General features: G+C 39.7%; 4 protein-coding genes across 4 annotated transcripts; 2 read left to right on the plus strand and 2 right to left on the minus strand.

The window, feature by feature from the left end:
- Positions 1–353: 353 nt before the first annotated feature.
- On the minus strand, positions 354–1,918 carry LOC110070334 (olfactory receptor 14A16-like). Its single transcript, XM_020778005.3, has one exon. It carries the CDS (start codon positions 1,293–1,295, stop codon positions 354–356), a length of 942 nt encoding a protein of 313 aa, XP_020633664.3. The 5' UTR covers positions 1,296–1,918.
- On the minus strand, positions 1,919–11,636 carry LOC110070335 (olfactory receptor 14A16-like). Its single transcript, XM_078378092.1, has one exon. The coding sequence runs from the start codon at positions 11,012–11,014 to the stop codon at positions 10,064–10,066; it is 951 nt and encodes a 316-aa protein (XP_078234218.1). The 5' UTR covers positions 11,015–11,636; the 3' UTR covers positions 1,919–10,063.
- Positions 11,637–15,864: 4,228 nt separating this feature from the next.
- LOC110070336 (olfactory receptor 14A16-like) lies at positions 15,865–17,855 on the plus strand. The gene has a single exon (XM_020778007.3). It carries the CDS (start codon positions 16,860–16,862, stop codon positions 17,853–17,855), a length of 996 nt encoding a protein of 331 aa, XP_020633666.3. The 5' UTR covers positions 15,865–16,859.
- A 3,030-nt stretch (positions 17,856–20,885) lies between these two features.
- LOC110070337 (olfactory receptor 14A16-like) lies at positions 20,886–25,196 on the plus strand. Its single transcript, XM_078378093.1, has one exon. It carries the CDS (start codon positions 24,116–24,118, stop codon positions 25,076–25,078), a length of 963 nt encoding a protein of 320 aa, XP_078234219.1. The 5' UTR covers positions 20,886–24,115; the 3' UTR covers positions 25,079–25,196.
- The last annotated feature ends 628 nt before the right edge of the window (positions 25,197–25,824 follow it).

The raw sequence follows: 25,824 nt of genomic DNA on the forward strand, positions 1-25,824 counted from the left end.
AACTCCCATATAGACCCTGTCTTGAAGGTGATAAATAAGATACGTTTTTTGTCCTTCTTCAGAACTATTGATAGAAGAAAAAGGCACAACAGGGGTCACTTCTTCCTAGACCACCCATTCCTTAAGTAGGAATTTATTATTCTCTTTCATGATTCCCCTGCTTCTACAGGCTTTCCGCCAGTAGATATTTATGCATCACTCACACTCTTTTTTCAGTCCTTTCAAATAGTTGTAGGTCCAGCTCCCAGTTGTTCCTCTCAGTGTGTTTGAGAATTTGTAGTTACAAGACAGAACTAAAAACTGGTTGTTGTTGGAGGAGAGATACGAAAAGCGGTCACATTTGTAGAGCACGGCTAGTGAGAATAGTATCTCAAATGTAATATATTCGATAGAGCATTTTTTATTTTCTCGTTCCTCATGCTATAGATTATTGGGTTCATTAAAGGGGGAACCATGGAGTATAATATAGTCATTGCCAATTCAAGATATGAGGAAGAATTAGAAAAGGGCTGGACATAAACAGAAAATCCTGTCAATACAAATATGGAAACCACAAAGAGGTGGGGAAGGCAAGTGGATAAGGCTTTATGCCTTCCCTGCATGGAAGGAATTTTCAACACTGCTGTAAAGATGTACGCATAAGTCACAATGATGAAAATAAAACACCCTCCTGAAACCACAACACTTAACAACATAAATGCAACTTCAATTAGATACAGGTCTGAGCAGGCAAGCTTCATTAATTGTGGAATTTCACAGAAAAATTGATTGACAATGTTGGAGCAAAAGGGGGCTGCAAAGGTACCAGCAGAATGTAAGACTCCATAAAGAAAGCTGCTGATCCAGACAATAGCAATCATTTGAAGGCACGCTTGCTTGTTCATCAACATCTCATACTGTAATGGAGCACAAATAGCAACATATCGATCATATGCCATAACTGTGAGGAGAAAGAAATCAGATGCTGCAAACAAAATATAGAAAAGCACTTGAGCAATGCATCCAGAGTATGAAATCTGTCTACTGTCCATGAGGGAATTTGCGATGGATTTAGGGAGAATGACTGAAATTTGTCCCACATCCTGTACAGCCAAGTTCATCAGAAAGAAGTGCATAGGATTATGTAAGTGATGGTCAGTAGCTACCGCAGAGATGATAAGAAGATTTACTCCAACTGCTACCAGATAGTAAACAAGGAACACAGTAAAGAGTAGAACCTGCACCTCATGAATCTCTGAGAATCCCAAGAGAAGAAAGTTTGTGAAAGAAGACTGATTCTTTAGGGTTTGGTCCATGAGATACTTGTTTTCGTCCTGTGGAAGGAAACAGAAGGTAGAAAGAGGAATTGCATCAACTGAAATTGTTGGTGCTTTTGTTGTGATGGTAGTTTAGAGTGAATGACACCAGGGAAGCTTACAGAAATCATTTAGAGTGGGAGGGGTGCCTTATCCCAAAAGTCCTGCGGGGCACTGCACCTCTTACAGTCATCAGCCATCAAGGCTCTTAAAGAACCTGCTCCAAAACTGTTTAAGAGTTTATATAATAATAATAAACTCAAACTAGTAATAAACAAAAACGGCCAATTTGGCAGTTCATGCTGGTTTATTTGTTTGTTTGTTTGTTTGTGGGGTTTTTTTTGGCCAAGCAAATGTTCAAGTGGATCCCAGCCCTGCCTTCTCCACCCACTCAAAGGAAGCAAGATACTGAAGCCAGAGCGCAGCGTCTGAGTGGGGAGCAGCTGATCATCTTTTCAGCTGAAAAATAAAACGGCATCAACTGTCAAACCAGTGTTTCTTGCCCATCTTTGACCCTATTCTTTGCCTATAGCTGTATACAAATATTATTTTGCTTCCAAATTCCTAATCTCGGGGATTTTATAAAAGAACGATTTTATTTGAAGGGTTGAAATTTAAAGGAAATATATCCCAACATGCTCTACAAACCTATTAACAACCAAAACATGCTGCCAGTAAGTTGCAACATCCAAAAAAATATATGTCTGGGACCAAAAAAAAAATGTTCTTCACTGCGACCAGGCTACAGATTTACTGAGTTGTGGTGTGTGTGTTGGTCATAACAGTCCTTCCCTGTTAGGAAACCAAAGCAATCAAAATATATCAAGACAGTCCATGGCAAGGAACTGAATCCTGGATACGTTTTCTTACAGCTCTCAAGGTGATGGCAATGTAATGCACTTACGTACCTTGTGGTTCTAGTTCTGCATGAAATTTGCAACCCATTGTGACTTTGCTGTAATAAAATGTCTTCTCATTGTAGATTACAATTGAAAATGAACTCAGGAAGATCTGTCCCATAAACAGTGGGCAGTAATAGTTACTATAAGATGGAGAGAGACAAAAGAGACTGAGAAATCTAAAAGTTGTAGCTTGTGAAGCGTGGACAGTTTCATGAGAAATAATTTTGATAGGGAAGATTGATTGATTGAATCTTGTTCCTTACCAAGGATGTTTTCTGTGGAAAGAAGCAAGACCGCTCTTATAGTTTGGGCTTAATTGGATAATAACTCTAGATGGAGCATGTGGTCTTTTAATATTAAGCTGACAATATGATAATTGTTACTGCTGAGACTACTCAGGTACAGAACAGAGTGTGGAATGGATAATAATGGACTGAGAAGGGCTAATAAAGTGAAGCTGAATACCAACATAATGGAGGCTCTGTTGTTGGATGGGTTCATGTTCAGGAGATGGCTATGTGACCTGTTCTGGATTGGGTTGCACTTGCACTGAAGAAGTTGGTGTGTAGTCTGAGGTAACCCCTGAGGTGTTTTTTTTTCTTTCTCACACACAAATCTCAGACGAACTCAGAGGCTTTGAATGATTGGGGCCAGCTTGAATTGGCCTGCCAGCAAGAATCATTTCTGGACAGGGGCAGAATGACCAAGGAAGTTCACAGCTCTATAGCCTTCACATTAGACTATTATAGTACACTCTGTGTGGGGCTCCTCTCAAAGATTATACGGATGCTGCAGTGACTGCAGTAGGTGACAGCTAGATAACTGGCAGGAATAACTTTCAGAGCCTATGTGACACTGAAAGAATCACAACTCTTGCCAATTCATATCCAGTCCCATCTATCAGTCAGTCAGTCAGTTTATTGTTATGGTCCTTAGAACATTCATAAACTTTTATAAATTTCCAGAAATCCAAATACTTCATTAAAAACATTTAGCATTAAAAGACCATTTAAAATCTGATATCCATTAATCTAACTGCATGCTGTTCAGGATGACCATCAAAGCTCTAAATGGTTTAGGACCTGGATACTTAAAGGACTCTTCTCTCCAAATGGGCCTGGTTAATCATTAGTACTGTATCTACTGGAAAAGTAATAGAAGAGGCATTACCAATATGAATTAATGCCCCCCCCCAATTCATTTTACAATTGTTTTTGTGTTAGAATTATTTACATCCTATATTTAAAGTGTATGTGTGAGAAACAGAGAGAAAGAGAGAGCAAAATACGTCACAGAAAATAGGCTACATATATTTTTTTATCAGGAAGAATGGATAAATTTCCAAAGTTACATGATAGAAATTACTCACTTTTTCATATATTTGTCTCAGTTCCAGATGCACTTTGATTCCACTGATGTTCAATGTTCATGTACAGTACTCAACCAGATAGAGATTCTGCTTTATAAGTCCTTTTCTTTGTGATGGCAGCAAGAGTTTGCTATTGCAGAAGAGACTTGTTAGTATCTGTTCTGTGCCCCTTGAGATATGCCCCTGTGGGAAGCTGTTATAGCTCAGAAACACAAGCATCCCAAGATGAAATTATTGTCCAAAACATACCAATGGTCTGGCATGCCATTCAGTAACTTACTTTGTCACTAATGTCTGCCTATATTCAGCCAGGCAGAAGGTTAAAAAAAGATGGTGAAATGGCCAGAAAAAAATGTGATTTATATTCATAGATTCTAGCAATGAGTAAAAGGACTTTTAGTATGACTAATATAAAATGATTAATATGATAGAAAGGCAAGGTTGGGTGAAATGGAAATAAGCAATGGGAAAGCAATTTCACTTCATTAATTAGGAGCAGTTCTTTCATCCCTGAAAGCTAATTTAAGAAACTAAAGGTTCCCATTGACATTTTTTAGTCCAGTCGTGTCTCACTCTAGGGGGCGGTGCTCATCCCATTTTCAAGCCGTAGAGCCAACGCTTGTCCATAGATAGTTTCCGTTTTCACATGGCCAGCGTGATTAGGGAACACTGTTTTATCTTCCCACTGAGTTGGTACCTATTTATCTACTCGCATTTGCATGCTTTCGAACTGCTAGGTTGGCGAGGAGCTGGGACAAAGCAATGGGAGCTCACTCCATTGCGTGGATTCGATCTTACGACTGCTGGTCTTCTGACCCTGCAGGACACAAAGGTTTCTGCGGTTTAGCCCACAGCGCCACCACGTCCCCATCTAAGAAATTACTGCTTGCTTTCTGTAAAAAGTTTCTTATGTAGAGCCAGAAAAACGATCCTCCTGTTAATGATAACATTCATTTTAAGTGTGTGATCACAGACATTGCCCTCCTACCCCTGAATAATGATGCAAGACACAAAGTGATGCAGTAAACCAGGGCCACACTTTATTAACCAATTAAATATTTAAGATCTCAAAACAGAAAGGATCCTGCTGTAGTGCGGAAAGAGTATATATAGGGTCTCACAGGATCCCTTTTAAAGATAATGGGTGAGTCCCACACCCCGAAGCTGCACAGTGGTAAGACAGCACAACTCCAGCCGGCCTTGTTCTGACCACCCACCTCTGGGGACACCTTTTCCCTTTTTTAAAAAAATAGTTACATTAATGTTTCGGCAACATTTTGTTGTTGGGTATGAGGGGACGGAGCACCATCTGGTGGAAGGATCCACAAGTAGGTGAAGTGCAGAGGCTGATGATAAATATTTTCCAAAGCATCAACATTCCACTTGCTAATTTTTGAAAAAATATATTACAGGGACATACAGCGCACAACATCACTGTTGGAAGCAAGACAAGGTGGCTTGCCAGAAAAAGTATTGATATAGCCATAAACGCACACCACCACTATAAAACTACAGTGGTGCCTTGCTTAATGGGCACTCTGTTTGATGATGAAATCGCTAGATGTTGATATTTTTGCGATCGCAAAAGCGATTGCAAAACAATGTTCCCTAGGGGGGAATTTCACTTTGCGATGATCGGTTCCCTGCTTCGGGAACTGATCATCGCAAAGCGATGATTTTCAGCCAGCTGATTGGCAGTTTCAAAATGGCCACCGGGTAAACAAAATGGCCACCCGCTCTTTTCTGGCACGGATTCCTCACTGCACAGGCAGTGAAAATGGCAGCGCTATGGAGGAGCTTCGCTGGACAGTGAGTTTCAAGCCCCTAGGAACGCATTAATCGGGTTTTAATGAGTTTCTATGGGCTTTTTAAAATTGCATTACGACATTTTCATTTTACAGTGTTTTCGATGGAACGAATTAACATCGTAATGCGAGGCACCACTGTATTGTGTAATAGATCCCGCAACAAGGAAAGAAGAAACCTTCCAGTGGATTTGACATGCAGATGGTATGGAAACATGCTAAAAGATGCACTAATGATCTTGCGTTGTCTGACCACTAAAAATAGTTTTTTTTAAAAAAAAAAAATGAGGAAGAACTGGGAAACATTGCGCTGGTGTGACTATGCCTATATCTAATGAAAAAAAATATCTTCCTGGTTCCTGGGGAAAAAAGAACAGAACAAGCCTGTCTCCACAGCAGACCAAACAGCAGGATATATGCCCATGTAGTCATCCCTAAAACATGTTCTCATTAGGGAAACCTCAATTTCTTCCATGTGTTTTGGTTGCAACCATCAGCCACCAAAAGATGCATCCACCACCCATGTAGCTTACCAGAGGCAACAAAACTGCAGCTCAGATTCACGACACCCAGCATGCTGCAGAATCAGGGCAGGGTGTTTGTAGGCTGAGGGAAATGCTGTGGCTTCTTTTGGTGAACCAGAATATCTTGGTCTAAAGTGCGTGTATGGTTCACTATTGTTGAGATGAAGAGAAGAGAAAGCCAAGGCTGAACTGTACTGGACTGCGATTATGGAAATAATGCCCAGGGAGACATGAAGGCAAGTGGACAAACTGCTAAATCCTCTGTACTGCAACCCAGATACAAACTACAGTATCTCCCAAGTAGTGAAGAGGGACAATGAAGCCACAAAGTGTTAAATGCAAGACCACATTTGGGGGTGTACTATGCAAGATGCCTCCTCTGCACCATTATACTCATTTGACTGTCTCTCCATTGCTTTGGCAAGCCTGCTTTCTGCCCTTGGTGTCCCTCGGGTGCTCTCCTTCCTCTTCTTTTATGCATTCATACCAAGTAGAAAGGGGTATGTCTTCCCGTCTGTGTTGGAAACCGGACAGTGGGAGGCCAGACCTTAGGCTATTTAGCATGAAATGCTCAGAAGCCCCATTTGGACGAGCGATGGTTTGTCATGAGAAGGGAGAGATGTATTCCAGTGACACGAATCAAAGTGACATTTGGTATAGCAGAACTTTAATAGCTATAATGATGCACATATATATATATTTATTATTTATTTATTTATTTATTTATTTATTTATTGGACTTATATACCGCCCCATAGCGCTACAAGCACTCTCCGGGCGGTTTACAATTTTAATTATACAGGCTACACATTGCCCCCCCCCCCCCCAGCAAGCTGGGTACTCATTTTACCGACCTCGGAAGGATGGAAGGCTGAGTATATACAGATACAATCTCAGTAGCACACATGAATCAAGCTTGCTGCAGTGGCCGTTACAGTATATCAGTTCAGCAGGTGGGGCAAAACCATCAGAGAGACAAATGGGCTCAGATTTGCCTCTCTCAGTAGTTAAGTGTATTGTCTTATCTTATATTGTCTATCTAACCCTCCTAGTCCTTCAGTCACCTACATTTATTTCAGGATTGGTCCAATACATAAACTGTTAGACTTGCTGATGGAGTGCAGATGTTCCCAGTGGAGACAGCTTTGAGGACATCCTTGAAGCCTAATGCACTATCCCAAATGCCACTTGGAATAACAGTGCTGAGTTCTAATTGTCCTCACTTAGCCAGCCTTCGTCAAGTGTCACACCTGCTGTGGCACACCTGCTATGTTAATGTGTCCTGAGTATGTGTATTTGCCCCTTCACTTAGGCACTTATTCCATCCTTCAGATTATCAGGCTTCACATATTGAGCTCAGTAGCACTCAACACAAATGGAACTAATAAGATTTTATTTAAATTAAAGTGATAAAGGAGCATGATATAGACTTTAGATATATTCTACCCAATTCTTCATACTCTCTGCCATCTATGTATCTCAAACTCTCTCTCAGACCACTCCAAAGGAGACCCTAGACTGATCTTCTCTGGACTGCACTGTCTTCCAGACATGCTCACTTGCCTTACCTAGTTTCACTTCCAGCCAATCACAACCATTCTTATCAACATTCCATGCTCACCCCCTTCCACTACATAATCACCAAGCCGATGCACTGTTAATAGTACACCTACCATCACAAAAAATACAATACATTTAAAAGTAATGAGGCATCACACTCACAACCATGAGTAGAAAATAATCTGTTCCAACCACATGACTGAACAGAAGACTTCCAACTTCAACAAGGTGCAAATTAATACAAACCGGAGGAATATTTTGGAATTTCACAAAAAAGTGATCAAGAGCACTAGAGGAAAAGAAGATTGAAAAAAAAATCCCTCCAATGTATAGGCACTGAAAAAAGAAAAAAAGAAGTAACCAAACAATGTGAATAATTTATAGACAGGCTTGTTTATTCATCAATATCTCATATTTTAATGATTGCAGATAACAATAGACCAATCATATGTCAATACAGTTGGAAAGAAAAGTCTAATGCCATAATGAAGAGATAAAAGAGAACTTGCGGGATGCATATTAGAGATGGGGATATTCGTACTTGTGTATGAGAATACCCTCGGATATGCCCCTGCAGCTGGAGCTAACGGGAGTCTGCCCCCTGGGGCCAGACTGTCCACTCATGTATCTGATGGCCGCAGTGGCAGCCTCGCTCATCCTTCCATTCACACCCTAAGCCCCGCTCTCATCTCGCTTGGCTAGTGACTCGGCAGCCATGGAGACTTGTCCTCCCTCCCCTTGCCTGGAGTGGCTAGCCAAGCAGGAAGACAGCAGGGCTCTGGAAGTGATTGGAAGGATGAGAGAGGCTGCCACCACTGGTGGACATATGAGTGGATGGTCCAATCCCAGGGGGCATACCCTCATCAACTCCAGCTGCACAGGGATATTTGTATTCATATATGAGTACCTCCATCTCAAATACAAATGTATTTGCTGTGCAGGAGAGAACTGGCCATTGATTTTGGGAACATGCCTTATATTTGTCCCACTTCCTGAATGGCCAAGATCCTACTGGTAGCAATGTCCCATATCTGCACTGCAAACACCATTAAATGACTCCAACATTATAATCCACACCCTGAGGGACTCAGTCCCCCACTCATTTTCCAAGGTGATATATATTTTTGCCAGTCATCTAGTCTTTCACCAGTTTCTCCTGCAGCTTTACAGAAAAAGTAAATGTGGACATATTTTGCCACTTGCTTAGAGAAATCTCTTTATTTGTAATTGTTGCCTTCCTATTTCTTCTGACCAACTGCTTGCATTTGATAGATAAACTCTTCCATTACACTTATTATCTACAAAGGTTTTTCCTGACCATATATAGATGAATATGCTGATCTACGCCTGAATGTACTCAATCCCATTCCATGCCTGTGAAAAACTTTAAATGAGCACCATTAAAATCTATGCTCGCCACTTCCTGATGATGATTAAACTATCCTTATTAACTGCATCAGAATGCTGATGTCTTTTGACGTCTGCCATACTTAGCATTTTGAATCCCAGTCCTCTTCTCTTAGATATAAATACCCATCCAGCAGAACTCATCTTCTTGCATTTCCAAAAGTGAACTGCCATCTCTGGAAGTTTGTGATGAAAAAAATCTTGGCAATCTTTAAGATGCTTTAAGAATTTTTTTTTGTTTTTGCTGCCACCCATTCCTTGAAATCACAGCATGAGAATTCAGGACAGAGACTAACTTTTTCCAAGCAATGCTTTTTTTCCCCACTATCAAGTGCCTTATAAATAGTTACTAAATAAATATATATGTCCAAAAAACCTTGATTTTCTGAGATGCATGATGTACCGTTGAATAGTTCAAGGATGAATCTCCCAGAAGCTTCACATTGTGTAATAGATCTGATATTATGAAAACAATTCTAAGGGATACGGACTGAGAAGGGGTTCTTCTACACTTAGAGTTATATGAAGAAGCTGGTCATATTCCCATCAGAGTGGAGGCTAACAGTGCCCCCCCCCATTATCATTCAAAGCTTGTTTAAGAAGTTATAATACCCAGGAAGGAATTTGGGCCATGAATAATCAAGGCCGTTTCCATATGATTTGAGATGTGCCTTCTTGGACAGGCAACATAAGTAGACCCTAGTCTCATGACACAGTCTACTAGCATTACTAAAGCCCCATATAAAATCTGTCTTGAAAGTAAGAAATATGATTATTACTCTTCCTATTGACAGAAGAAAAAGGCACAACGGGGGTCACTTCTTCCTAGACCAGTGGTTCTCAAACTGGGGTCCCCAGATGTTCTTGGACTACAACTCCCAGAAGCCTTCACCAATTGTTGTGCTGGTCAGGATTCCTGGGAATTGCAGTTTGAGAACCACTGTCCTAGAGCAACTGTCCATTAATCAGGAACTAATTCTTCTCCTTCATGACTCTCCTCCTTAACCTGGCTTTGGTCCAATACATATTTATGGATCATTCAAACTTTTTCCTGTCCTTTAAAATACTTGTAGGTGCAGAGCCCAGATGTTCCTCTCAGTGTATACTGGCTATTCAGGAATATGGAAGTACAAAAAATACTAAAGAATAGTTGCTGTTTTTTATTAGACATACAAAAACTAGTGACTTTCGTAGAACAAGGCTAGTGAAAAGAGTGTCTTAAACTTACTATCTTGGTTATGGCATTTTTTATTTTCTTGTTTCTCATGCTGTAGATTATTGGGTTCATTAAAGGGGGAACCATAGAGTATAATATAGTCATTGCTAAATCAAGATTTGATTCAGAATTAGAGGATGTCCTCAAATAAACAGAACATCCTGTAAATACTAATACAGAGACCACGATGAGGTGGGGAAGGCAAGTGGAGAATGCTTTCTGCCTTCCCTGCATGGATGGAATTTTCAACACCGCTGTAAAGATATGCACATAAGACAAAAGGATGAAAATAAAACATCCTCCTGCAATCACAATACTTACTAAAAGAAACACGGCTTCAATTAGGTACAAATCAGAGCAGGCAAGCTTCATTAATTGTGGGACTTCACAGAAAAATTGGTTAACAATGTTAGAGCAAAAAGGGGCTGCAAAGGTACCGCCAGTGTGTAAGGCTCCATAAAGAAAGCTGATGATCCAGACAATAGCAATCATTTGAAGGCAGGCTTGCTTGTTCATCAACATCTCATATTGTAATGGATTGCAAATAGCTACATACCGATCATATGCCATAACTGTGAGAAGAAAGAAATCAGATGCTGCAAACATAAAATAGAAAAGCACTTGAGCAACACATCCAGAATATGAAATGTGTCTAATATTCTTGAGGGAATTTGCCATGGATTTCGGGACAATGACTGAAATTTGTCCCACATCCTGTATGGCCAAGTTCATCAGAAAGAAGTGCATAGGGTTATGTAAGTGGTGGTCAGCAACTACCGCAGAGATGATGAGAAGATTTACTCCAACTGCTATTAGATAGTAAACAAGGAAGACAGTGAAGAATAAAACCTGAAGCTCACGAACCTCTGAGAATCCCAAGAGAAGAAACTGTGTGAGGGAAGAGTGATTCCTTAGATTTTGTTCCTTAAGATACATGTTTCCTGCCTATGAAAGGAAGCAGAAAGACATGAGTGTAAAAGAAGGAACAGCATTACTTGCATTTTCTGGTATTTTTCTTGCGGTGGTGGTTTAGTCATTTCTTTATTTTGCTACTTTCCAGTATTTATAATCTGTGTTCATTCAAAGATATGGAGAAACATATGCTAGAGTAATACAGAAAATCAGTAGAGAAGCATATTTTTGAATCAAAATACAATAATTATTGCTAAACTGAACTACACCAGGAAGGCTTGAAAAAAATAATTGAGGATGATGGTGCCTTATACCAACAGTCCTGGTGGACACTGCTTCTGTCTCACTTATCCATTATCAGTGCTCTTACCAAATCTGCTCCAAAACTGTTTTAAAGTTCATAATTGAAAAATAAATATTTAACTTTATATAATTATAATGTTTCCAAATTCCTAAATTATTGCGGTTTATATGAAGATACTTTTTTATTTGATTGCTTGAAATTTAGGGGAAATAAGTAGCAACACACTCTACAAACTTACAACTGGAATATATCAGCTCTACATAATCACATGTGAAAAAATTATCTGGCATAAAAAATATCTCACTGAAAACTGGTTATAGATTTACTGGGTCAAGTGGGGGTGGAATAGTTTCTACCTGTTATAAAACCAAAGCATTCAAAACAGATCAGTACAATACATGACAAACGGTTGAATCTTGGGGCCTTTTTTCTCCCAACTCTTAAGATGACAATGATGAAAAGCACATACCTTGTGGATCTAGTTCTGAATTAGTTCTACAAACAAATATGACTCTCAAGTAATGCAGTCTCTTAATGGTGCAGATTATGGAGAACACAGAACATCTGTCCCACAAACAGTGAACAGTAGCAGCTGTTCTAAGATGAAGGTGGAAAAAGAGGGATATCACAAATCTAAAATATATACCTCCTGAAAATTTGAATAGGAAGCAATTTTGACAGAGAAAACTGATTAATTGAACCTTGTTGGTGATGGCCAACAAAGCCCTAAATGGCCTGGAAGGTTGTGCCAGGGAAACAATAGAAATATGGGCAGTAGTAATAATGATAATTGCCCAAAATACTTACTAAATTTATTTATATGCTACTTAATTTTCACATTTAATATGTGGTTTGTATGTGTGTGTGCGTGCAATTCTCTCTCTCTGTGTGTGTGTGTGTGTGTGTGTGTGTGTGTGTGTGTGTGTGTGTGTGTGTGTGTGAGAGAGAGAGAGAGAGAGAGAGAGAGAGAGAGAGAGAGAGAGATGGTAGAATATATTTTGTAGCAGGAAGAACTGAGAAAATTCTAAAGTTATAAGATAGAAATGACTTACTGTTTTTCTTCACATATTTTTCTTAGCTCGAGATACACTTTCTATTCCACTGATATGCAATGCATGCATATAGTGTCTAGCCCAACAGAGATACCATTTAATAAGTCCTTCCTCTTCTGTACCTTTGCAATTGCAACTGAAGTACAGAGAGGAGACCTGTTAACAACTTCTTTTTGTCCCCAGAGATATGCTTCTATGGGAATACGTATATCATAGCTCAGAAGTGCAAATATTCCAAGATGAAATTATTGATTAATATGTACCAATCATCTGTCAGGACATTAAGCAGTTTCCTTTATGTCTAATGGCTGCTTATATTCAGCCAGGTAAGGAAAGATGAGGGAATGATCAGAAAAATGTGACTGAGAAATGTTTGTAGTTATCCAATTTAACACGAAGGGTGAGAAGGATCATAGAATAATAGAAAAGTGAGGTTGGAAGGGGCCTACAAGACCATCAAGTCCAGCCTCCTGCTCAATGTAGGAATACAATCAAAGCATATCTGTCAGGTGATTATCTAAGTTTTGTTGTTGTTGAATGCCTCCAGTGTTGGAGCACTCACCACCTCTCGAAGTAAATGGTTCCACTGTCGTACTGCTCTAACAGTTAGGAAGTTTTTCCTGATATTTAACCAAAATATGGCTTCCTTTAACAGAAGTGACTAATATGATACAAAGATAAGGTTGGGTGAAATAGAAATAAAACACAAGAAAAGCAATTTCACTTCATTAACTAGAGGCAGTTCTTTGCTCCCTGAAAGTTCATTAAATGAACTACTGCTGGCTTTCTTGGAAAATCTTTTCACATCGTGCCAGAAAAGCAATTCCCAAATTACAGTGGTGCCTCAATTTGCGAACTTAATTGGCCCAGGAAGATGGTCGTAACTCTTAATGGTCATAAGTTGAAGCACCATTTCCCATTGGAATGCACTGAAATAAAATTAATCCATTCTGGCTGAAAAAAAAAATCACAAAAAAAATCAATGCAAAGCCGGTCAGAAACATGATCAATCCCCTCCAGCCAAAGGGGGGGGGGGAGGAATCAACTGTGCAAGACCCATTGCAAATGCAAACAAGACAATGCAAAAAGCAATCAAGTGTGCAAGACCTAATGCAAAGAAAACAAAACAAAACCAATCAACCGTGCAAGACCCATTGCAAATGCAAACACGATAAAGCAAAAAAGCAATCAAGCAGATCGTGCAAGATTGGTAATGGGGCATGGGAAACTAAAAAGCTAACAAACTCCACAAGACTCATCAGAAATGGGGGGAATCCAAAAAGCAGGGAAACCCCCAACTCCCATCAGAAATGGGGGGAAAACTCCAAAAAGCAATGAACCCCTCCAAGACCAGTCGAAAATGGGGGGGGGGGGAAACTCCAAAAAGGAAGGAAACCCCCAAGACCCATTGGAAATGGGGGGAAATCCAAAAAGCAAGGAAACCCCCCAAGACCCATCAGAAATGGGAGAAAAACACCAAAAAACAAGCAAACCCCCCCAAGACCCATCACAGCACAGAAACATAACCCCCCAGCACAAAACCACGTTGCAAAAACACCAAGAACAGTTTTTAAAAAGCAGAAAACAGCACCTTATCTTACAAGGCAGTCCGAAGCCTCCCTGCAAACACACACATTCTCTCTCAGAAGCAGAAGGAGGCAGTCCCAAGCCTACGACGATGATACACACTCTCTAACTGCTGGGGTGAAAGAGCTACAAAGAAGCAGCCACGTCGCCACCTACAGTTAGAAATTTGAATTTTCCGCCTTTTTTTCCCTGCCTTTTTCTGTTCGTAAGTGGAAGCTCCGGTCACAAGTAGAAGCAAAATTTTGCAGCTAGAGTTGGTCATAACTCGAAATGGTCATAAGTAGGAGCGTTCGCAAGTCAAGGCACCACTGCAATGGCGAATGTCATTCTAAGTTTTAGATCACAGATATATCTAATTAAAAAAAAACCTCCTGGTTTTCAGCAAAAGGAAGGAACAAGCCTATTCCCACAGCAGACCAAACAGTAGGACAAACACCCTTGTAGCCATCCTCAGCCATATTCACATTAGGGAAACCTCAGTCTCTTCCACCTCTTTGGTTATAGCCATCATCCCACAGAGGAAGCAGACGAGCCTGACCAGAGCCAACAGAAATGCAGCTCAGATTCAGGAAGTCCAGCATTACTGAGGTGTAAGACTACACATTTGACTGTCCTTCCATTGCCTTCAGAAGGCCTGCCTTCTGTCCTTGGAGCCACCTCAGGTGTTCGGCTTCTCCCTGTTTTATCACTTACACCAAATAGAAAGGAGTATGTCTTCACTTCTGTGTTGGAAACCTTTGGAACTGTGAGAGCTCAGACCTCATGAAATTTAGCATGAAATATTCAGAAACAAAATAGAACCGGGGGGGGGGGGGTCAAAGGACAGCTTTGCGAATATGTTTTCCAATGACTCATATCAAAGTGAGATGTAGTAAAGCAGAACTTCAGTAACCAATAAAGATTCGATTCTTTATTGATTCCTGTAACCAAGCCCAGTAAGCAATCTGGCTGCTGCATTTAGAACCCATTGACGTTTCCTGACACACTGGTCCATACTGGTCAGTCATTTCATCTTGGAATGCTTGTGTTTCTGAGCGATGATGGCTTCCCGAAGGAGCACATCTCCAAGGGCATGAAGGAGCTGCTAACAAGTCTCCTCTCTGCAATAACAAGCTCTTACTGCCATCATAAAGGAACAAAAGAAGAAGTACTTATAAAGTGGAACCTGCATCTGGTAAGTACTGTATTTGGACATGAAATATCCATGGAATAGAAGGTGCATCTGGAGCTTAAGAGAAATGGTGAAGAAAAATAGTAAGTAATTTCTATCTCATAATTTCAGAATATTTTTCATTTCTTACTGCAACAAAACTATGTTCCGCTACATATTTTCAACACTCTCTTTCTCTCTCATTGATGCACACAAACACAGATACATTTTAAATGTGGAATATAAATAACTGTAACAGATGAATAAACGTAATAATGGGCCTTTGCCCTTATTACTACTGCCCACACTTCTATTGATTCCCTGGGACAACCTAATGATCAACTACTCCAGGTCCTATGCCATTTAGGACTTTGTTGGTCATCACCAAAAGCTTGCATTTTAACCAGATATGCATTGGCAGCTACTGTAATTCTTTCAATGCATATGGGCTCTGGAAGTCATTTTGACAGCAGCCCATTTAGCTGACACATGCTGTACTCACTGCAGTAACCATGCAATCTTCAATAGGAGCCCCACACAGAGTATATTACAGTAGTCTAAGATGAAGGCTATGAAGCTGTCAGCTTCCATGGTCACACTGTCCCTTTTCAAAAATGTTCAAAACCGGTGAGAAAATTCACTGAATTGATCAATATTCTCTATCAAAATTATATCTTGTGCAATTGAAAATGTTTCAGGAGGTACATATTTTAGAATTCATAATGTCCCTCTTTTCCTCCATGCACCTAACAAAAAATATTACTGTTTGCAGTTTGTGGGATAGAACTTCATGAGTTCTCATTTTCAACCATTATCTACATCATTAATATATTGTATGACTTCAGAGAAATGTTCATTTGCAGAATTCATGCAGAACTAGACTCACAAGGTAAGCATTTTTCCTCATTGTCACCTTAAGAGTTGTATGAAAATGTCTGCAGAATTCAGTCATTTCCACTGACATGTTTTGATTCCTTTGGTTTCATAACAGGGAAGAAGGGTTGTAACCACCTCACCTCTCGACCAGTAAATTGTTAGCCCATTTTTACTGATATACTTTTTTTGTCTACTAGTTAATTTGTGGGCATGTGATGATGTAGAGGTGGCATGGTTTCATTGTTATGTTTGTATAGTTTATTGGGATTTATTTTCTTTAAATGTGAACACTTCAAATAAAATTGTCCCTTCATAATATCCCCAAGGAATTAGGAATTTGGAAGCATTTAAATATGTATAAAAAGTTATAGACAAAGGGTTAGGGTTTATTATTAGCATAGGAATTCTAAATACTTTTGAAGCCAGTTGCTTTGGAGCATTTATGGTTTATGATTGGGATAGAAGCTGTGCCATTCTTTGCATGTGGCAACCCCAGTCTTCAATTAGTTTTGCAAGCCTTCCTCATGTGGTTCAATTAATTTAATATGAATTTAAACTACATTTATGTATTTTTATTCTAATGAATACCTCCCAATACCTTTGGATGAAATAAATTAATAAACACTGAGATGGGGGAGGGTTTCTATGACATTTCACACACTCTCGGCAACCTACATTTGAAGCCACAAGCAAGTTCAAATGCCTTTCCAAGTAATCTGGCATTTTCCACCAGATTCCTGATTAGCATGTCCAAAGCCTCTTTAAAAAATGCAAACATAGGCTGCAAAAAAATAAGACATGTCCCAGAAATCCTCCCCCTACTCATAAGTAATAAGAAATGACTAAACCACCACCACAAAAAAAAAAACCCAACACAAAGCAGCTCTTGCTTTTATACTCATGTCCTTCTACTTCCTTTCACAGGAAGACAACATGTATCTTCAGGAAGAAAAGCTAAGGAATCAGTCTTCTCTCACACACTTTCTTCTCTTGGGTTTATCTGAAGTTCATGAATTACAGATTCTACTTGCCATTGTGTTCCTTGTTTACTATCTGGTAGCAGTTGGAGTAAATCTTCTCATCATCTCTGCAGTAGTTGCTGACCACCGCTTACATAACCCCATGCACTTCTTTCTGATGAACCTGGCCATACAGGATATAGGACAAGTTTCAGTCATAGTCCCCAAATCCATGGCAAATTCCCTCATGGACGCTAGACACATTTCGTATTCTGGATGTGTTGCTCAAGTGCTTTTCCATCTTATCTTTATATCATCTGATCTCTCTCTTCTCACAGTTATGGCCTATGACAGGTATGTTGCTATCTGCCATCCATTGCAATATGACTTGTTGATGAACAAGCAAGCCTGCCTGCAAATAATTGCTATTGTCTGGATCAGCAGCTTTCTGTATGGAGCATTACACGCAGGAGGTACCTTTGCAGTCCCCTTTTGCTCCAACGTTGTGAACCAATTTTTCTGTGAAATCCCACAATTAATGAAGCTTGTCTGCTCTGACCTGTATCTAATTGAAGTTGGATTTATTTTGTTAAGTGTTGTGATTGTAGTAGGATGTTCTGTTTTTATCCTTGTGACTTATGTGTACATTTTTATAGCAGTGTTGAAAATTCCATCTGTGCAAGGAAGGCAGAAAGCGTTCTCAACTTGCGTTCCCCATCTCATTGTAGTGTCCATACTTATATTCACGGGATCTTTCGTTTATATCAAGCCATCCTCGAATTCTTCATATCTTAATTTGGTAATGACTGTATTATATTCTTTGCTTCCCCCTTTAATGAATCCAATAATCTACAGCATGAGAAACAAGGGAATTAAAAATGCTGTATTCAAAGTCTTAGGTACTACTCTTCTCTCAATCCTAATTCTACAAAAGTGAACACTTTCTGTATCTCTCATTCATAAAGAACTATTATTTTGTTTTGTCTTGTAACTACGGGATCTCAAACAGCTTTTCACAATGAGAGGAATATCTGGAATCTGCAACTGCAACTTAATTTAAGGACAGAAAGTACTGTTTGAATACTATGTAATATCTACTGGTACAAACCAGTTGAGGCAGGCGAACATTAATGTTGATTAAGGGACAGGCCAGCCTAAAGGAAATAAGTAGTGCGTTTCTGCTGTGCGTTTTTCTTCTATCATTAGGGCTGAGGAAGGACAGCACAACATATTCTGTCTATCACCTTCAAGACAGGCTTTATCTGGGGCTTTAGTGGTGCTGGTAGATTGTGCCATGAGACTCAGCTCTTAGTTAGGTTCTGCGTACAGAGTCTACTCATGTTGTTTGCCCAAGTAGATGTGTCTTAAATCATGTTTAGCAGGCCTTAAGTAGTCATTGCCCAAAATCCTCCCTGGCCATGAGAGCATCTCAACTTGCATTGAATGATGATGGTCAAGGTGGGGACTAGTAATAGAAGATCAGTCTAGGTTCTCTTTTAGAGCAATCTAAGAGAAAGGTTGAGATACCAAGATGGATGAAGTTATGAAGAATCATACTGAATAAACTTAAAAGTCTAGAAATATATAATGTTCCTTCAGACAATTTAATTTTAAGAATATCTTATTAGTTTCATTCACGCTGAGTGCTTTGGCATTCAATACCTCATGGATCCACATGATTTTTACCTGGGATGATCCCCAAACCATTGTTCAGCCTAGGTCCCATTTGTGCTCATAGGTTAAAACACCGAAATAATGACTCCGGACACATTCTGATTCGTCAGAATGCTATATTATGCTAACAATCCAATCATTTAGAATGTTCACATTTCTATTATATGTGCATGGTATGACAAACTCATGTCCTCATTTTGGCTCGAGTGAAAGTTCAGGCTTGACATGATGGAGCACTTACTTTTCTGGCTGTCTTTAGTATCTCTACCCACACAACATTTCAAATGACTTAATTTCTTCCCTGTCTTTCTTCACAGTCTTTTTGTCAAACAGTTAGCATGATTTTGACCTAGCTTTTCAGTGACATTCTTTGCTAACTCTAACCTCTTTCAGTTTTTTATTTCAAAAAGCAAAGGACACATTTTGGAAATCATGTACCTAATATATCCATAGAGGTTTTGGTCCAATATAGCTCTTCTTCCTCTGCTTGTCTAACTCAAAGAACGGGATTGGATACTGGAGTATAGCTTTCCAGTCTGCTTTTGGCATGGCATGGCAACATTAGTTTAACTGAGAGGTTAAAGGGTGTACAATGTTTCTCCATTGTATGTGTTGCGCCTGCTCACCCCTTTGCTTCAACATTTCATTGAGTTCGACAGCCCCTCTAAAAATGAACTACCATAACCTATTTAAACATCTTGAGATGAGCTCAAATAAAGAGGAAAAATCTCCCGGACTTAAAAGAAATTCTGAAAAGTTAGGTACTGGTGAAGCTTTGAGAAATACACATCAACCAGCAATCACCTCTACCATACAGGGTATTAGTGAGGGTGATATAGATGAGGTGGGAAATGACCGCTGGATTGATGTGCTAAAGAGCAATACAGAAAAGAACACTCAATCTATAACCTAGCCGACAAAGCCTGAGAGCAATGCAACATGGAGGCTGAGACTAATGACTCACACTTTAGCTTTCTGTGGATACTCAAAACCAAAAGGGATACTTACACAGAATGAGCGCAAATGGAATCTGGTAAATATCTTAGAACCCATAATCCCTGAATTAAACTCCACATCCCAAATTCTAAATGTGGAATATTTGTTCCACAATGATATCCACGCATGGGCAATTGTAAAATTTAAGGATAGTATAATAACCAATAGGATTTATGGCAGAAGAGAGGAACTAGCCGCAAGAGGTATAACAGTCTGTTAGGTACTTCCAAAACTTAGCACACCCACTACCCCCGTTAAGTGAGTATGCAAGGGAGACAGAAAGGGAGAATCCAGTCTATGTCCAAGAGAAGCACACTGAGGAGGATGTTGTTCAAATTTTAGAAGACCACTCAATTGATGGGCAAAATGATTATGGTAACCCTACAAAAAAAATGCAAGGATGATAGCCATGCAACAAAAAAGACCATTCCAGATGTTGCTTGGCCAGAAGAGGAGGCGAAGACTCCTCTTATCACCTCCTTTATCAGACTGCCAATTTGAGAGCAAATGTCTTTAGTACACCAACTGGAATGTCTGGTTGCAACTTTGAGGAATTTGGGACAGCCCCCAAATACCAACGAAGACCTAGCAAACCATCAATTGACCGTAATGGAATTTTCTGTAGGCCTAAGGCTGGATAGTGACCTCATCTTCGAACCAGCTCAACTGTAACATCTCAGCGGACATCTGGGAACAGCACCTCTCTACTCGGGGACATTAAAGAGTATTCAATAGATTTCTCTCCAACTATAAATTTAAATGACACTCCTCCATGGAGGCCGGTCAAAGTGACTGAAACAAAAACCCTGATTAGAAGTATGAAATCAGGCAAGGCTCCAGGAACATTCTCCCTGAAATGCTAAAGGCTAAGGTGGATTGGTGGGTACCTCTTTTGGCAAACTTGTTTTGTTGTTGCTGTTGTTGTTTAGTCATTGAGTTGTGTCTGACTCTTTGTGACCCCATGGACCAGAGCACGCCAGGCCCTCCTGTCTTCCACTGCCTCCCGGAGCTTCGTCAATTCATATTGGTAGCTTCAGTGACACTGTCCAACCAGCAGCGCCTGGAGTTGCCCGGCCACAACCCGCTCCAACACTTTGCCCAAATAAGGGAGGTTCGCCACTGGTCGGTAGTTAACCACTAGCCTTGGGTCCAGGTTAGGCTTTTTAAGGAGTGGCCAAATTACCTCCTCTTTCAAGGTGGTAGGGACCACTCCATCTCTCAAAGAGGTGTTCATGGCCTCCTGGACTCAGGTGTGAACCCTCCTGGCAGATCTTTCAATTAGCCAAGATGGGCAAAGGTCAAGCGGAGTGGTGGTAGAACGGCACCCTGTCCACATTCTCAGGTCTCAACAATTGAAACTCATCTATTAATACTTGACCTAATCACAGCACACTGGACACATCCTCTGATTCTGCAGTAATGGTGGAGTCCAACCCAATACGAATCTGAGCGATTTCCCCCTCAAAATGAATGGCAAACTCATCACAGCGAGCTGATGAGCAGTCCGGACCTCCACCGGATTTCCCGATTGAAGAAGATCCCAGACCACCCGAAAGAGCTCTGCTGGACAACATTCTGAGGAAGCAATACGGCCTGAGAAACATTGCCATTTCGCCAGCCGTATTGCCACGAAATAGGCCCGATAATGGGCTCCAAGTTGTGTTTGATCAGAACATGACTTAGAACCCATTATGTATTATTTTACATATGTTTGTTTGAATTGGTGAAGAACTTATAGTTCTTCACCAATTCAAACAAACATTATATTATGTAAAAATGTTAACTTGCTACATCACAGAGCTTAACTGATTAACTAGCTTCAATATTGATTAACTGACTTGTTACCTAGCTGACAGAACACATCACTTTAACAGCCCACTTCTGATAGACTACATAACTAAAATTGATAGAACTTTGACTGGCAAAAAAGGCAGGAAATCTGAGTTACAGACTGACTTTCACCACAGTCCATAAAGCTCCATCCCAGTCAAAACCTCTCAAAAGCATCATATGTAGATTGTAATAGATGCAACAGAAAACCCTAGGATGGCCATAAGTGGGAAGTGACATGGAACCACCGAAGAATGAGAATGAGAAGAAAACAAGACACATAAGTTAATCATCATCATCATCTTAGAACTGTAGAGTTGGGAGGGACCCAATGAATCAAGTCCAGCAACTGATAAGAAGGCACGGAGGGGAATTGAACCCCCAACGTCTGGTTTTGCAGCCAGAGACCTAACTACTGAGCTATCCAGCAGGTTCTGTAGTGTTCCCCTAATGAGGAATTGTTCAGAGCTCTTGAGACTAAGACTCTTAAGAAATGCCTGCCCTATGGTGACATCATACAGTCAATATAAACTGTGCAGATTGCAAAACAAGGCAGAACAAAATAATAGAAGGAGTTCCCTGGAAAAGCTCCTGCATGGATGAACAGCGTGCTTTAAAGAAGCTGCAGAAGAAAGGGCATCTGCAAATTCCAGCATCTGTAAAGAAAACAGTAAGTCTTTGATGTGCTTGCACATTTAGGGATTTTCTGTGTAGGTTTTTGTCATTAAAAAAATAAAACTTAAAAAAAATCTGCATTTGGAAGTTACATTGTAAATGTGATACTCAGGTCTTCCATGTGTAAATTGTGAGGTAATTTGCCCTGGGAGGTTAGAGAGGCTTCTTTTTTCATAACTTTCAGATGCAGTTAAAACCTTGTTCAGGAAGTGTTTCCTTTATGAGTTTTATTTAATGATTTGTCTGCCTACCTGCTTTTTAAAAAAATGTATATTTTTTATTTTTATTCTGTTGAAGAAGTATTTAGCTTATTTGGTATTTGACATTTGGCATTTTATTGCTGGTTCTAATTTTTATTTTATTGGTTTTTTAAAGTACTAGAATGTGTGATACACATATTCTAATGAGGCACATATATACAGCCATATATACATATATATGCATCCATATAATTTATCCTAAACTATCCCTCCCCCCTCAATACTTAAAGCATTCTGATCTGGAGTCTGTATCTTTCCTCAAATTCTGAAGAGAAAGGATGTGATTTTATACTTTGTTCTGACTTTTGAAGCCATGTATTAGACACCTAGGTCATCCCGAAAGTTCAATTCCTGATTCAAAAGGAGATGGAAATGTTCTGGGTGTGATAGTACATGATGATGTGCTGTCCTTTCCCGGTGCATTGTCCAGAGATAACAGCTATGCATGTCTTCCAGTGGGTCTATGAAAACAACCTTCCCCACCACACAAAGGCTGGTATCTTGTTCAGTGCTTACACATGTGAATCTCAAACTGAGGAAGCCGCAAAGCACTCTGATAGGGTGCCAGAGTTGTGCCTGGTTAATCACCAATGACACCCCATCAAATTATCGCGGCAATGTCTGCACCTGATCCTTTTTACACAGGTGGATATGAATGATGGTCAATGTCACAGGAAGGTGGAAAACATCTAATGTATTACCACAATAAGTGCCATATATGCCTTGGTTAATTATATAATAGAGGGTGTGTTTTCTTGATGATTCCAGGTAGATCTCAAGTATTCAAAAGAGAGGAGGAAAAGGCTGGATTTTTTTTATAGAGGTTATCACCTCCATAGATCACCTGACAAATATTTCTGTGCAGATTTATTTGTAAGATGGAAAACTGATGGAATAAATGCAGGCATCGGAACATGCAAAAGGGAAGTGAACCAGATTAAGGTCAAATTACAGAACAATGTGAAACCCTTTTAGCCACCATGATGCTAAAACAGCTGAATAATTCTAGGTCAGTATCTTCCAACTTTGGGTGCCCAGATGTTCTTGGATTAAAACTCCCAGAAACCTTCCCCACTAGCTTAGCTGGCCAGGATTTCTCGTAGTTGTAGTCCAAGAACATCTGGGGACCCATGGTTGGGAACCACGGATGTAGGTGAATGTTTCACAACGATTTCAGATATGTTTTCCATTCTGTTCTTCACAGCGATGTAATCAGGACAGCCAAGTGAAGAGAAGATATTCATTGACCACATCATATTGCTCACTTTGTTCCCCAAGAGCTGATAACTATGTAAGGCAAAGGAAGATGGTATGGGGATAGTTATGCTTCAGTAATTCCTTTTCCCATTGCTCTGTGTGTGTGTGTGTCTGTCTGTCTGTCTGTGTGTGTGCGTGTGCGTGTGTGTCTGTCCGTCTGTGTGTGTGTGTGTGTACACGTGTGCATCATCAAGTTAATTCTGACTTTCAACAACCCTTCTTTCAGGGATTTCCAGGTACAGGATACACAGAAGTGGCTTACAATTCCTCATTTCTGAGGTTGTCTTGGGACTATGTGACTTTCCCAAGACCACACAGCCAGGTTTTTCTCATAGGAGGCACAGCAAGGAATCAAACTCCAAACTTCTGGATCCATAGCCACTTAAACCACCAAACTATCCACCTACGGTCAAATTGAGGAAATCTGCATTAACTACTCAGCAGATCATACTGACCTATAACATTTCTCTATCTTATTTATTTTCCAGGAAGAATAGAATTTAATATGCTGGATATCACAGCGAACGCAAGTTCTGCATCTTATTTTCTGCTTCTGGAATTTTCTGAGGTCCGAGACTTACAGATCATGCACTTCTTTGTATTCCTGACATTGTACCTAGCAACTGTGACAGGAAACATGCTCATCATCTTTGCCATCGTCTTGGACCATCACTTGCACACTCCCATGTATCTCTTCCTCATGAACTTGGCTGTGGTAGATATTGGCTCAGTTTCAGCAACGATACCAAAATCCATGCTTAATGCTTTCTTGAACACTAGGTCAATTTCCTATTTTGGGTGTGTTGCACAGGTTTTCTTTTTGTTCTTCTTTTTAGCATCTGATTTTGTCCTTCTCACAATAATGGCACATGATCGATATGTTGCCATTTGCAACCCACTACGATATGAGACAATAATGAACAGAATCAGCTGCATGCAGATGGTGGTCAGCGCATGGATCAGTGGCCTTCTCTATGGAATAATACACACTGGCAGCACTTTTGCAATCTCCTTCTGCTCCAATATTGTTGACCAATTTTTCTGTGAAATACCCCAGTTACTCAAACTCTCTTGCACTGATTTATACCTAGTTGAAATAGGTGTTCTTGTATTCAGCATGAGTACAGTGTTCGGTTGCTTCACTTTCATTATTCTCACTTATGTGAAAATCTTCACTGCAGTGTTGAAAATTCCCACTATGCAGGGAAGGCAGAAGTTCTTTTCCACTTGCCTTCCCCATCTCATGGTAGTCTCCATGTACATATGCAGTGGGGTCTTGGCCTACATTACATCTGTGGCAAATTCTCCATCGGATTTGCGTTTGGTGTTTGGCGTTATGTACTCTTTGGTGCCACCCATGATGAATCCGCTGATCTATAGCTTGCGAAACAAAGAGATCAAGGTTGCTCTCCGTAAAATGCTAAACCTGAAGGATTCATCAAAGAATCCATTATCTGAACACCAATGAGCACAAGCTATAAATAAGATTGTATGAGAAAGAGAGAGAGAGAGAGAGAGAGAGCACATCTTGGTGTAAGTAGAAATTTAATGGCCAGCATTATTTCTAGTTCTGAGTAGAATAGACCCATGAAATCAATCAGCTTTCTTTTTCCCCTCAAATAATACAAACAAATAATAATTAAAAAGAATACATAAAGAAAAAATTCACAACATAAATCCAGTTGGACAATACAATTAAACAAATGTGCTTCCCTTCCACCAAGCCAATTTGAGATATAATCAAAATTTTTCCCCTTACAGAGTCCCCTTTCAAAACTTCATCTTAAAAAAAAAATAAAAAAAAAAACTAGTTTGGCAGTGATATTTAACTCCAGTTAAATCAAAGAGATGTTAATTTTCCTAAGATGTATTAGATAGGTTATCAGAAAGTCGGTACATATTTTAATATGTGGTGGGAATGTGAAAATATATTAAAATGTTGGCTTTTGATTTTTAAGGAAATGGAGGAAACAATTAAATTAAAGATACAGCCATGTTCTAAAATAGAAAATTATTGATATTTGATAAGGAGCAATGAAACTGGACGACAAAATAATTATTGTCAAATTTATTAACAGTGTCTAGACTAATAATAGGAAGGAAGTGGGAAGTACAATTCAATTTTCGTTAAATGAATGGTATAAAGAAATTTGGAATACGGCCATTTGGAATGAAAAACTGGCATGTAATCTTAAAGTTAAGCATTTGTTAAAT

Source organism: Pogona vitticeps, chromosome 6 (assembly GCF_051106095.1).
Source record: "Pogona vitticeps strain Pit_001003342236 chromosome 6, PviZW2.1, whole genome shotgun sequence".
Taxonomy (NCBI): domain Eukaryota; kingdom Metazoa; phylum Chordata; class Lepidosauria; order Squamata; family Agamidae; genus Pogona; species Pogona vitticeps.

What these genes read in the sequence shown, in the direction of transcription:
- LOC110070334 (XM_020778005.3), bottom strand. Translation starts at nt 1,295, where the DNA reads ATGGACCAAACCCTAAAGAATCAGTCTTCTTTCACAAACTTTCTTCTC.
- LOC110070335 (XM_078378092.1), bottom strand. Translation starts at nt 11,014, where the DNA reads ATGTATCTTAAGGAACAAAATCTAAGGAATCACTCTTCCCTCACACAG.
- LOC110070336 (XM_020778007.3), top strand. Translation starts at nt 16,860, where the DNA reads ATGTCCTTCTACTTCCTTTCACAGGAAGACAACATGTATCTTCAGGAA.
- LOC110070337 (XM_078378093.1), top strand. Translation starts at nt 24,116, where the DNA reads ATGCTGGATATCACAGCGAACGCAAGTTCTGCATCTTATTTTCTGCTT.